General features: G+C 31.8%; 1 protein-coding gene across 1 annotated transcript in view; it reads right to left on the bottom strand.

The window, feature by feature from the left end:
* Positions 1-4: 4 nt before the first annotated feature.
* MAP3K5 (Mitogen-activated protein kinase kinase kinase 5) overlaps positions 5-14353 on the bottom strand; it is a 64160-nt gene continuing 49811 nt past the window's right edge. Inside the window, exons 24-32 of the mRNA XM_035732654.2 lie at positions 13087-13224; positions 12842-13047; positions 11533-11742; positions 7770-8193; positions 6221-6644; positions 4360-4388; positions 3225-3298; positions 2242-2321; positions 5-304 (exon numbers count right to left, since the gene is read on the bottom strand). Coding sequence (XP_035586091.2) covers positions 247-304; positions 2242-2321; positions 3225-3298; positions 4360-4388; positions 6221-6644; positions 7770-8193; positions 11533-11742; positions 12842-13047; positions 13087-13224 — 1643 coding nt within the window. The 3' untranslated portion in view covers positions 5-246. The remainder of the gene's footprint in view (positions 305-2241; positions 2322-3224; positions 3299-4359; positions 4389-6220; positions 6645-7769; positions 8194-11532; positions 11743-12841; positions 13048-13086; positions 13225-14353) is intronic.

Here is a 14353-nt window from a genome sequence, read left to right as displayed (position 1 = left end):
GACTTTCTATTATGTTTTCATAGTTTACCAATGATAAGACATTTATTAAAAATCAAAACAGTATTTTAAGCTGCATCCGGTGTAACTTTTTTTTGATATTTGAGCATTATGGGTTTTAAAATACTACTATAAAATAAAGGCACATTTCAGGTTTTGGTATCAAGGTGTGAGATAAAATTTCTTTGTAAAAATATAGGCTCTGTAGAAGAATTGTAACCAGAGTTCATGAAATTTTTCATGAAGACATTATTCCATTGAACGGATTTTCTGTATGTTTCTCCAAAGGCGAAGCACTGTCCCACCACTGAAATGATTGTGAAAACAAAAGTGCCGTCAGTTAAATTTGGACACTTGTAAAGCCTGTTGTTAGTACTGTTTTGCTTTTACATGCTTATGCTGTATTACTTGCCGAATGGTGTTTCAAATGCCGTTCGTCACGAGCACATCGCAAATAATTCCACGATTATATGACATTTTTTAATAGTATCATGCTTTCATTTACTCAGTTACAGTAGTAAAATAGTTTATTTATTATCCATCAAAGTTTTTAGATTCTCCTAACTCAATAAATACTAGATTTTAACTTAGCTCAATCTCTTTCTTCATACTCATGTGAAGACAGCCTAGTTATTCCTATACTTACTTAATTTTGTTACTCCTCGTCGAGGAGCATAGGCCGCCCAACAGCACTCGCCATCCAAACCTGTCCTGCACAATCCTTTCTAGTTAATACTCATCCTTTTGATACCTGCTTCCATTTGCCGACGCAGTGTGTATTTTGGCCTTCCTCTTTTCCGTTTCCCTTCAGGATTTCAAATTAGCGCTTGCCTCGTGATGCAGTTTGATGATTTCCGTAATGTATGTCCTATCCACTTCCAACATCTTTTCCTAATTTCCTCTTCAACTCGAAGCTGGTTTGTTCTCTCCCACAGTTGCTGTTGCTGACGATATCCGTCCAACGGACATTTAGTATATTGTGTAGACAATTGTTTATGAGTCCTTGTACCCTTTTGATGATGGTTGTGGTAGTTCTCTAAGTTTCAGCTCCACACAGTAGAACTAACTGTCTTGACGTTCGTATTGAGGACTCCGACTTTGACATTGTTGACAATTGTTTTGAGTTCTGTATGTTCTTCAAATGTAGGAATACTGTCCTTCCGATAATGTAATAAAAAGAAGATTATCAGAATTATGTGATATATTAGCGCAATACATTTCGAACAATCTGATCACACATATACTTGTTAAGAGCATTTATATATAAAAATAAAATGGCAACTAGACTGGAAATGGGGTAAGTGGAGATAAGGATAATAATAAGAGTAATAATAATGTGAACAGAATTCCAGAGTGATTAGGTTCCCAATTGTGTTCACATTATTATTACTCTTATTTTATCATCCTTATCTCCACTTACCCCATTTCCAGTCTAGTTGCCATTTTATTTTTATATATAAATGCTCTTAACAAGTATATGTGTAATCAGATTGTTCGAAATGCACTGCGCCAATATATCACATAATTCTGATAATCTTCGTCTTCTTATTACATTATCGAAGTTTATCAAGGGGACTAATTGCTTTAAAAATACTGTCCTTGCCTTGCCTTATCAATCCTCACCTTCACTTCTGCATCTGATCCTCCTTGTTCATGGATGATGCTGTCCAGGTACGTGAACGTTTCTACCTCTTCCGGGGTCTCTCCATCATGCGATTGGGTCGGTGCTCTCCATGTTGTATTTGAGGATCTCGGTTTTCCCGTTGTGTATGTTGAGGCCCACTGATGCAGAGGCTGCTGCTACACTGGTTATCTTGACCTGCATCTGTTGGTGTGTACGGGATAGAATGGTCAGGTGATCTGCGAAGTTAAAGTCGTCTAGTTACTTGCGAGTTGATATTAGATAATTTAAACTTTCCTCACGTTTACAAGTACCATTTGTTCTCATCCCGAATCTAGCCTGATAATCCTTGATGCATTTGGCGGTGTACCATCTCATCTTCCTCTTATATTTTCACTTATCACTGTGCTTATTTGACCATTCATCTGACTGATCATGTTAGTTTCTGTGTGTCTTGACAAGTATATATGTGATCAGATTACATGATATCTCTTGCTCAAATATACCTTATATTTTCTGCTCAACCTCGTTTTCTCAACGATGATATAATAGAATTGCTTTAACTGTAATTCTAAAACTAACTACATCTAGAATCATGCTTCAACATTCATGACCAAACCTACCTTAAATTCATTTTCCACAAGTCTTCTTTCGTTATAGCATCTAAGAAGTCTTCTTCATCAACAATGTGATTTCGACGAAGCTGAAAAAGATTTAATTATTTTACTTATGTCACACTAAATGTTAGTGATTTCGTTATTTATTGGAAACACATTTTTTATTAGAATTACAGTGAAGTTATAGGATGCTTTTGCCTCTACTTCATCTGGGATTTGCAATTACTTTTTATTGGCTGAAAATGCCAATCTTCTTTGTCTTCAAAATTTTTAACGTCACTGTTTTATGATTAGAATTCATACCTATTTAGCGGCTGAAAGTAAACTACACCAATATTAGTGGTTAAGTATTTTAGATACTTGACATACTTCTAATGATTGTTTCACGTAGGGAGGTCAAGTCGGAGGTTTTATTAAAGTTGTACGTTTGTAGGTCACTTATTTTCTAGTCACTTAAGATCTGACTTCCCAGTCTGATCTTTGGACATCATGTCCGTTTGTAGTCTTTGGTTCTATTTACCGTTGTTAGTCTGTTGATAAATAACAAGCTACCTTTTCATGTACGTGACAAAAGATCGTGATTAACCACTTCGTTGGGATCATACAATTCATAAACGGACTCAATAACTTCGCTTTATATTCTTAAACTAGGTTTTTGTGCTTAAGTGCATTAAACGCTCCGTAAATCCCTACATTTCCTGAGGATCTTTCAATTGTCAGGTTTATCTATAAGAACTTTTTCAATCGAAAAAATGATTGATTGAAAATGCCAGACATTTCTGTCATTTCTCAGATAAAGTTAAACTGCGATGCAGACGGCGTTATAGCCAGTCACTCCATGAGTGTTTGTTTATTTCTGCTGACGAATAAAACATTCCCATATTAAACATTGGGGGATACTCATCAAAAGTCTGTGCTAAAAGAATGAAATTAATATCTTTGGGGGAAAATGTGAATTAGACTAGGATAAGTATCAATAAGCTACTAACTTTGGCACGGTCTTCATCAGGTATCCGGAGGTCTTTAAACCAATCGTCTAGTGTACTGAATCCAGTTTTCAAATCTGTAAATTATATTTGAAAATTGGTAATGTTCCATTATTAAGAAGAGTCAAATGTTTATTCGGTCAACTAAAGAATGGTTTATTTCAGAAATAAAGGTCCTTATGAAATAATAACTCGTCTCTTTACTAGTAAATCAATGTAACTAACCAAAATTCTATGCCAAAAAACATTTAATCTATCAAAATGGGTGCATTGACAAACAGATGCTCGGTTCATTTGTATTCGGACTATCAAAATGTTCAGAAACTACTTTCATTTGGTATCTATATTTCACGTTGGAATGTAGATTTGTCCAGTGCTTAACGATTCAAATATATATTACATATTTCTTTGTCATGTTGCATTATATAGCGGTTTTAAATCATATTATTTGATCATTTTTGTGGGGATGGTTGGAGATAGTCCGTTTCTGAATTGAATCGTCTCATAACTCAGCTTTGCTTTAGTTAGAATTTCAGAATAACCTCATGGAATTATATCGATTACAGAAAGTGTATTTTTCATTATTGAATGAGAGTAGTCAGTTGCGTGGATCAAGAAATTCAAAACTTGTGTATCTCAGTGAAGAGATTTTCTGTTGCAAAATATACTCATATTTCTAACTCTGCCACTGAGCACTCGTTTAATAATTATGTATAACGATGTCTGATTATAATTTTGGTTTGAAGCATCATAAGGAATAATTTGATGATAAATTTGGTTGAAATTAGATTAAGAATTAATAAAAGTGGGGTCTAGTTATGCGTCGACTGCATTCAACAGAAACCATCTGTATTCAGTAGGTCAAAATACACTCCTCAAGTTCTATAATTATTACGTTTGTAAATACGCATATACTGTGAAGAAGTATTGATAATTCGATGTAAAATTTGTGTACCATAATAGTTTAAAACTTATTGTAAACTAACTCTACTTATAAGTATCTACCAAGAAATTTTCAATAAACCATATTTATTGAAGCTTGATGTTGACATTTATAGTATTTTTTAGAAGTTAGTGTTAGGCTAAAATCTACATAAAAGCACAAATATAATAATAAATACTATTATTCAAAACTTGCATTTATGTCCGAGGATATTGTACATTGAACTGAAAATAAAAAATAATGTGTATGCATATTTATACGAAAGGTGTGCAAGTCGAAGTTATATGAGGTTGGTTTTATAGAAACAAGAAATTTCAGTCAGTATTCAGTAAAATTTATAAAAACTGATATTCATATACACTTAATTGAATATTTATCTTAGAAATTATTTTATCTCCTGGTTTCCGATCATTATGTTCTATGAGCGTTTGACGTCCTGTTGTCTATTTCCCCAGAACTAGAAGTCTTTTTTATACACCAGTACTATAATTTCTGCTAGTAGTTAAAATGTAGTATTAGGGTTTCTTTCAATTTGGAACACATAAGTCGAATGTTTAGATGGTTGTTTTTATTTGGAGTCAAACCACACAATCATGGTTCAGTGACAATTTCCCTAAAGACTGTATATATTGATATTTCCAATTGGATTTTATGTTAAAGATCATAAAAATAACTTCCTGCTTGACTCTACTATTACGTTTTACTGTGATTTTATGTGTATTATCATAGATTTACTTATTTAAAGTTATACATGAGGTTCATTAGTAAGTAGTGTATGTAGTGTATTTAATAGTGGCAATTATTTTGAGACACTTATACAATATGGTACCAAAATCTGAATACAGAATAATTTACAAATAAGGAACAGTCTATTGGTGTAGATTATTCATCGATCGGTAAGTTGATCTATAGTGGTAACTGTATAGATACCAATGTTTTTGGATTATATATATATATATATATATATATATATATATATATATATATATATATAAGACAGAACGTCCTGATTATTTGTAAAAAAAAAGCAAAATAAATACTCAAAAGCTTATAGTAGAGAATCTGCTTTTGTGTATTTTTACACTGACAAGACGTCTGATAACATTATACTTCAAAAATGAAGAAAAAATTGTGAAATCAAAATTTACTGATATTTCACTGAAATCACAATTGAACTTCACTGGTCATGACTTCTGACAAAAAAATGCGTAAATTTCCTCGTGAAAAGCTGTGACCGGTGGAGTTCAGCCGTGTCAGATGTGACGAATGTGCCCATCGAAGTCGATTGGAAAGGGTCGCTCAATACCGCGGATTGATTGAAGTTTGATTTGTACACCGTTGGGTCCCGATTCAGTGATCTAGAGGCTAGTCATTCTTACTAGACCGAAGGTGCTGGGTTCAACTCCTGGCTTCAAGGTCGCGGTTGTTCACTTTTAAGAAGTCCCATACTTAAACGAAGCGGTCATTCAGTGCTTCCAGGTTTCGAATAGTTCTCTGTCTTATACAATTTGTAATTTTAATGTTACTCAATCGTCTCCACTTCCCCATGCTGACAATTTGATAATACCCTGAGTGTTCTAAATAATTATTTGATCGTTCATCTAATGAAAGCAGACATTACTTTAAAAATTTAACACAGAATTACGTTGAGCTGATAAATTCGGTTAATATTAGTGACAAATATCATGTACCATTTATTTTCCGCTCAGTCGTATGAAATGTTTGGCTTATTTAGCAATCAAATATTCCAATTCTTCTGTCATCCTCTTTGGTAAATTTACCGTTTATACTTTTGATATCAGAAGTATGGAAGTTTATGAATTGGATCATTTCTATTGTTTTGCTTTTCCTTATATTCCAGTTTCGGAACTTAACTAGTTCTAGATTTATCTTCAGCACACCTTTCTTACTGTTGTTTACTATTTTTTAATATAATTGTCATAAACATTAGTTAAATTTATAGTTTAGTGTTACTGTTCACTTACATTAAGTTTAGTAATTTAATAGTATTATTTCTAAACAAATTCAGCAGAGAATATAATAAAATCTGTCTCACTTGTCTACTAGACCATTAGCAGAATTCTCGTGATTTACCAATTCATCTAGTGTTTTGCTAGTCCTTGATTTAACATGACACAAAGGAGCACTTGATTGAACATCTGCGAATTTCCGTGCGCACTGGATAATTTCCATTGGTTCTTCAGGAATTGCTTCGTTTGAAAAGGTTAATGATTTCTGTGATAAAGATAAACTGTTTGTAACCTTCTTTGTTTCATCCACAATTGAATCATTTGGTGTATAATAGAGGCTAGGTGACATAGAGACCATGGTGAATGGTCTATTCGAAGGAGTCGACTGACGAATATATGTTGGCGAGTCAAGATCAGCTTCCGTGGTGACTTGTTTTACTAGTCTACGATTATGCTGTGCTGAGTATGTTTGATGACGACGTAAGTGAACTGTACTTATTGGGGCTAAATCTTTAGGAAAATGGAAAATATTCATCAATTGTAGCAAAGTTATTTATTAAAGAAATTCTTTTTACATAAAAAAACATTCAGAATTTGCAAACCATTAAATACCAAGAAAGTTTAACAAATTCTTCATTTTGTCCGTTTCGATTTAATCACCAAAATGAATCCATTTCTGTATGTTATGCATGTATAACCCCTATAAAGCTTCTGAAACCAGTGTTACTTGATGAAAACCATAGGATTGTCACAGTATTTTATCTGGTTAACAAGATAAATTATATGATATCTCAGCATACATTGTTTGAAATCAATAAATCGAAAGCTTTGGGTCTAGATTTTATGAAACTTTTGGGGAAGAAATCCCACAATTTCGATAGTTATGATTTTTTTTCTTTATGATATTGGTGAGTTTGTTCCATATGATAAATCACTAATTAATTTGTGGTGGGTTTTAGTAAGTTAGACAAAGAATGAATTTATGAAAATCAGTTTGCTGAGCATGGTCTTTCTAATCGTGTTTGGGTATAAAATACTACTTTATTCAACGCTCCTCTCTATACATTGGCATCGAGTCATATGCCCATATGTAATTTCTGGATAAAATATTTAGTTACGGTGACTAGGTAAGAACCTAACTGTGCTCAGTAACATGGGTTCTTGTTTGGAATCTGCTATTGTTATGGTTATCTACTTTCAAAAGCAAACACTTTTTACTTTATCGAGTTTTTAACGATCAAGTCCAAGAGTATGTACATTTCTAACATAAAGTCACTTAGATTAGTGAACACATTCCAATATGATAGACAGGATTAAACCATCCATAAGTATTATAATTGGGGTACATATATAAAATATTCTTTTCATAAAAATACTTGGAAGAAAATTGTTATTGTGTTAGGATATTTAAGGATATCGTAGTTTCAAAGTAGTTTTTATTGATAAGCCATCTGTAGAAACAGAGGGGACTAGATAGTATTGAACAGTTTTGTATTTATACGAATCCGAGTCATAAGGGAAAGGGAACTCCATACTAATAACTTTTCCGAATTCAGACAGTATTGTACAGGTTAGGGGATTTTTCGGCTGATGAAAGAAATTTGTCCTGGTACAACGTGCTCCAAACATACTTACTGCTAATTTGATTGGTTGCTGAAGTGATAGCATCTTTGATCAATTTTTCCCATGCTAATACTTCATGTGGACGATTCACTTGACGGAGCAAAGGTGCAGCAATAACACTTGGAAGTGCTGCCAAAGCTACTCGCAAATAATTGCAAACTAATGGCGTTCCCACTGGAAGACATGCATTATTCTGTTCAGATATCTTTGAAGAATGTAGCAATTTTAAAAATCGTCCTCCTAAATCTTCGCCAGCCACTGAATAACGTTTCAAACTTGACAACACTGCGAATTTATTCGTATCGCCCGATATGCCGTTGATGGAGTCAGTCAATCCTTCAGTTGTACATTTATTTGCTGGAATTTTAAGGTAGTTAACAAGTTGAGACCAACAAATTCCACTGTGTAAACTATCAGTTATCATATCTAAAAGACACTAAAAATATGAACACTGGTTAAACTATAAATTGTTTTAAGTCAGTGTAATATTCATGAACAGACTATTACAAAAGCCAGTTTAGACCTCGACTAAGATTATTTTATCTGCTCACTTTGATACTTAAATAAATTGTTGAGAAGTATCGGGACTGATCCTGAAACTAAAGTTACTGTACAATCGGGAAATATTGAAAAAGCCTTCAAAAACACTCATATTTAGTGTTTCAACCCATACCATTCGGTGTTACTTAGAAACGTTAGGATTAAGGTAGCAACTAAACCCCATATACTAATGAGTTAGCGCGTAATTAGTTCACTAGAAAGAAGCCAATGTATGACACTTTGAAGATGAATTAATTTTATTGACGAGCTGCCTACAGTGAATTGAGTTCATTATTGGATCCGTATAACTCATAATCTTCCCGTTAAATACTTTTACAATTTCTGTAACATGATTGCCAAAGTATCACTTTGTCTAACCATTTAAATAACTGACCATGATTCACAGTGTTTCCAATAAAATTGAATTATTATTTCGATAATGATATTAGAAGACGAAGATTATCAGAACTATGTGATATATTAGCGCAATACATTTCGAACAATCTGGTCACACATATACTTGTTAAGAGCATTTATATATAAAAATAAAAGGTCAACTAGACAGGAAACGGGGTAAGAGGAGATAAGGATAATGATAAGAGTAATAATAATAATAATAATAATAATAATAATAATAATAATAATGTGAACACAAAGCGAAACCTAATCACTCTGGATAATAAGTCAATATTACCAGGGTAGGTTTAAGGTAAGAACAAACTGTTTTTGAACACATAAAGGGGTTTGAATTTTCGTATGGCTAAGGCTTCAATGAACCTTAGTATACGCCCCTTTACACTTTTATACAGCACTACAAAAGCTGAATTTAGATCAATCTTGTGACCTGTTTCAATTATATGTTTAGCAATAGAGGATGATGGGTGTTTATCCTCTGCTCTTATTGGGTCACTTGATTGTATTTGTTTCTGAAGCCATTTGGGTACATGTTCACTCACCCTAATGTTGAGATCACGATTACTCCTCCCTATGTATGTGTGACCACACACACATTTAAATTGTAAACACAGTGGGATGTGACGCAATCGTTTCCATGTACTTTAGGAAACGATTGCGTCACATCCACTGTGTTTACCAATTTAAATGTGTGTATTTTTAAAGCAATTAGTCCCCTTGATAAACTTCGATAATGTAATAAGAAGACGAAGATTATCAGAATTATGTGATATATTGGCGCAGTGCATTTCGAACAATCTGATCACACATATACTTGTTAAGAGCATTTATATATAAAAATAAAATGGCAACTAGACTGGAAACGGGGTAAGAGGAGATAAGGATAATAATAAGAGTAATAATAATGTGAACAGAATTCCAGAGTGATTAGGTTCCCAATTGTGTTCACATTATTATTATTAGTTGTAACTAAGAGCGTGTGTTAGTAAATTATTTTCGGTCGACATGTTCTTGAAATAGAGAATTTGTTCAAAATCATCTCTGTAACATGGTTCTCTGTCATACATATTTTAATCGGGAGTTGCCTTGATGTTATTCACGACGAACCATATTATGTATATCTAGTTCAGGGCAATCAGAGTTCCTGTTTTCAATCAGCTATCAAGTGAGAGTTAGTGACCTAAAGAGTAAATCCCTTTTACTTTGCTTAAACCTTACACAATGATTCTGAATTTCTGCATGAAATTCGAACAGGTTTTTCGTCTCTGCTTAACGTAAAGTGATAATATAGATCATTAAACTGAAAACATATTTGTAATTATCGATGAAGAATAAAATAAACGAGATATCTAACTTAGTCTAAAGTTTTCTGAAGCAAATGAAAGTGCAATCAATAGAATTTAATGGAGACCTTTTTTTGCTATCTTATTTTTATCCAACGAAAATGAAATGTAGGACTTTGAAATTTATTGTAGTTATCTAAAAAACCTTAATACATTTTATTTGCCTATATATATTGTTTCGAAATTTGTTAATCTCACACTTCAAAACAATTCATCATTGGTTTCATGTTACTACTTCCATGACCATTGATTCTAATTTAGTTCTTATAAAATGCGTAATTAATTTATCATGTTAAATAATGAACAGTTTTTGTATCGTATGAATAACATTATGTTTTGTATTCTTTGTTACTATTATTAACAGGCATATCATTTTAAAGGTACAGTTTAATTGTAGTTACACCTCGTCACTGGTTTATCATTTCAATTCTTTTTATCTTTTTTTTGACAGAATTTCATATTTCTGGATTTATTTATCGGAAAATATGCTTGATCTCCAAATTATGTGTTCGATTAGTCTTTACAAAATGTTTTGTGTAGTTGATTTTCTGTGATTCACTATATGTCTGTTTTCGATTGGCATTAACATAAATATATAAATTAAAGTCTATCTGCCTTCTCACATTGTTGCCAGACTGATAAAAAACTCTTGTCAATTCAAGGTTGTATTTTTTTTATAGCCTGTTATGTGATGGTTATGAAATTTACGTTTTCGATTTGTTTTGTGTAGCACTTATTTTAAGATAACAAGTATTCTGAATTACAAATATATATCACATCATGAACTGTTGCTTGAAACTTGCAAAAATTTGTAACACTGGTCGTTATTAAACTATGTTTTTCTCATTTCACAACAACTACTAGAGCCAGAATCTTATCTAAATAAAACAAATCAAGTAGAATAATATAGATCTTTTAGATTCCGTAGTTTTTGCGTCATCTGATTAAGTCCCTAGCTGAATTAACAAAGTATACCTAATGAAATTGAAAAATGAAACGATGGTGCATAATTGTAACCATAATAGCCCTTTTCTAAAAAAATGACTAGGAATATTATATATATATATAAATAGTTGTACTCTGATGATCCAAGTGAATTTGTTAACAGGTAATAAGGCTCCATGAAATATATTGAATTCATACTATTCCACTTCAATCGTTGTTCATGTTCCATTCGTATAAGAAAGAAAACGCTAACTGTATCACATCTTAATTGTTAAGTTTATGTTTTCGGTCAAATCTATAAAATTTAACTATCTATTCTCAAACAAATTGCATTCGATTAGAGTGTCATCCAGAATTAGGTGAATTGCACTTTGAACAAGTGAGTCAACGGTTGAAACTCATCTATTTGAGTTACAAAACTACTATTTCAGACTTATTATTTTAAAAAATAAGAACAACCAATCAGTATGTATTTACCTAAGGCTGTAAAATAGAATATTAAGAAGTAATGAGTTTATCACGTAACTACTTACCTCTAATAGTTTTTTCTCAACTCCATTGTTCGATTCTCGATTAGTTTCAGAGTTGTTTACTCGTTTACCTAAATCCGATATAAGTTCATCTTTGGTTTTGTTTGAAACATTTGATTGTGTACACCGACAAACTATGTCTATCCATGCATCAACAATTGACTGTTTCTCGGAGATTAATGCATTTGACAAACGTCGTTTTGCTTCAGAGTCCTTAAAATAAAAAAAACGTTTCAGAGTATGGATCATTTGAGATTGGGTCACTCATAAATATATGTAATGTGTTATTCAGTGTTGTGCAGTCTTCAGAAAGTGTTATTATTGAAGCTATATCATGAATTATTTTGTCAGATACCCTTGAAATCTGATTTTACAGCGTATAATTTTATCGGGAAGTGATTAACTTCATCAGTCTCATTTATCATAAGTCGCCATTATAACTAGATAACTAACATTCTTTAAACATTCCAAGATATAAGCAATGAGTACACTAATAACAGGTTTTTACACAAGTCTGGCTATCGATAAAGCAATTTAAATGCTTTTATATACAGTTTTAAAACGTTGAGGTGTCACTATAGTACAATATCTTGGCTTTCTTCGAAATACCGTAGCATCTTGGTAAGATTAAATAACAGTAATAAAATTATATGATAGTTTTGAAGATTAGCATTTGTTTAAACTTTTAATTCATAACAAAATTATTATTAGTAAACAAACTAATGGAGAAATATTAAAGTAAGCAACTGCAGATTTTGTAGAAAAAAAGAATAACAAAAAGGTATAAAATACCCACAGTTTGTGCTTTAAAGCTACAATAACTCAAAAGCAAAAATACAAGGGTCACGCATCATTTGCCAAACAACATGTAAATTGTAATATAAGATCATAGATAGAAAAAAGGAGACACAGTCATTAAATGTTTATTCGGAAGATGAAGTGATGATGCATTCGCATCAGTTGAACTGGTATTAATAAATGTTTTATTAAAGTTATGACTGTCGTTTATAATTGTGAAAAGTAATGTACTTTTATACAACTTGGATCACAGGACTTAACGGTGGGTAGTAAATGTATGGGCTTAACATATCCTGACCATTTTAAATGAAGTCTTGCAAATTCCTTAATCGAATAGCTTTTCTCAGATATTCTTGAATTAAAATTAGAATCTAAACTCATTGCTAAATGTTATTTGATTACTTGTTTAGAAACTTTCAGTGTTCAGTTTTGTTAAGCTCTCTGAGTATTTTAAACGACCTCGTGTATGAAATATAGAAAAAAACACAGCAAACACAATTTGTTCCAACAATACCTGTTTAATAAAATTGAATGGATCTTCTGAATTCCCAAAACTAGCACTGTTTACAGGAGCTTTGCGTTTTTCATCCTTTGTTATATATACACCTGGTATTTTCAGTTTTTCTACTTTGACAGGTAAAATTGAAATATGATTTACTGATTCTGTGGAATGTTTCTCTCCATCAGTATTTCTATTCTCTGCTTGATCTATAATTTGATCTTATAATACAATATTTTTTTTTATAAATAATGACTTACTTTTTAAGTTAAACTGATGGAAGGATTCATTTGAAAATACGGAAGAGGCATCATTGTCAGATTTTTCACTTTCTGACAAAATTGAATTACTGTTGTGAATTACATTTAGCAAACGATTACTTTTACTTCCCCATGAGCCTTAAGATGAAAAAATAGAGTAGGACAGTTAATGTAAGACATATTTTTAAAACTTTACAAATTAAATACAGGGGAAAAATACCGATAAAAAAAATTAGTCAAATATATATTTCTTTAACTTAATATACTTTAAATTGTAATAGATTATAATTTATTTGAGCCTATAAATTAGGTGTATTTGTAGCCTAGAACTTGATTATTCAGAATGAGCATTTGCATGACTATTTATGTTGGAAACTTCTGTGATACACATATCAAAGAAGAAAATATCTTCTTAACTCACTATAGAGAATCTTACTATTTTGATTTTAAAAACAAAGTAATTATTCAATAAGGTAATATGTAAAAATTCAATTGATAGTATTCATCAGTGACTTAATAAACAATTAAAAAACATACAGGATTTGATAATATCTTGTATCAGACCAAGTTTTTACAACTTTCACCAATACATTTATAGAAGAAATCAACAAGGAGAAATGTAAAGGAATCGAAAAAGTATCAATGATAGTAGAAAAATAAACATAGGAATTTAATCTGATAGTAAATTAATGGGATGAAGGAGTATGAATAATAAAAATAATGATAAGGACGAAAATTAGAAACTGATTTTGGAATATATTACCCAAGGTTACTAACAGTTACTCAAGATCGCCTTTTGAATCAGAACCAGGAAGTTTGGAACTCCAAACGTAGTTTAATTTATTGATCGACAGCTGAATTAATTGATCCCTTATTTAATTATGGGATCCCCTAATCGCTTTGTAAGCTGCTTGACATTCCAGTGAATATGATAACCCGGAGTAGGTGATGGGTGGACATACTCAAAATGTGTAGCATCCAACTCAGGAGTGACTAATATTAATTGAAAATTTATAACACTAAAGAAAGCTCTGTAACGTTGAACTGTTTCGAGTTAACTACCACTATGTATGGATTAGCTCATGATCTGCAGCTTTTATAATGAAAAACTATGAATTATTGATAAACCACAAACATGATCTCTTTTCCATGGTTTCTGATATGACTTAATGATTTTAAATGAATATCAACTTGTAATAGAGTTGAAGTTCCCTATTATTAATATTTATGAATTCACTTGCCTAACTCTGCAGGTATGTGTTAATCT

The sequence above is a fragment of the Schistosoma haematobium genome, chromosome ZW, assembly GCF_000699445.3.
Source record: "Schistosoma haematobium chromosome ZW, whole genome shotgun sequence".
In the NCBI taxonomy this organism is placed as follows: domain Eukaryota; kingdom Metazoa; phylum Platyhelminthes; class Trematoda; order Strigeidida; family Schistosomatidae; genus Schistosoma; species Schistosoma haematobium.
This window is presented reverse-complemented; position numbering and strand designations above follow the sequence as displayed.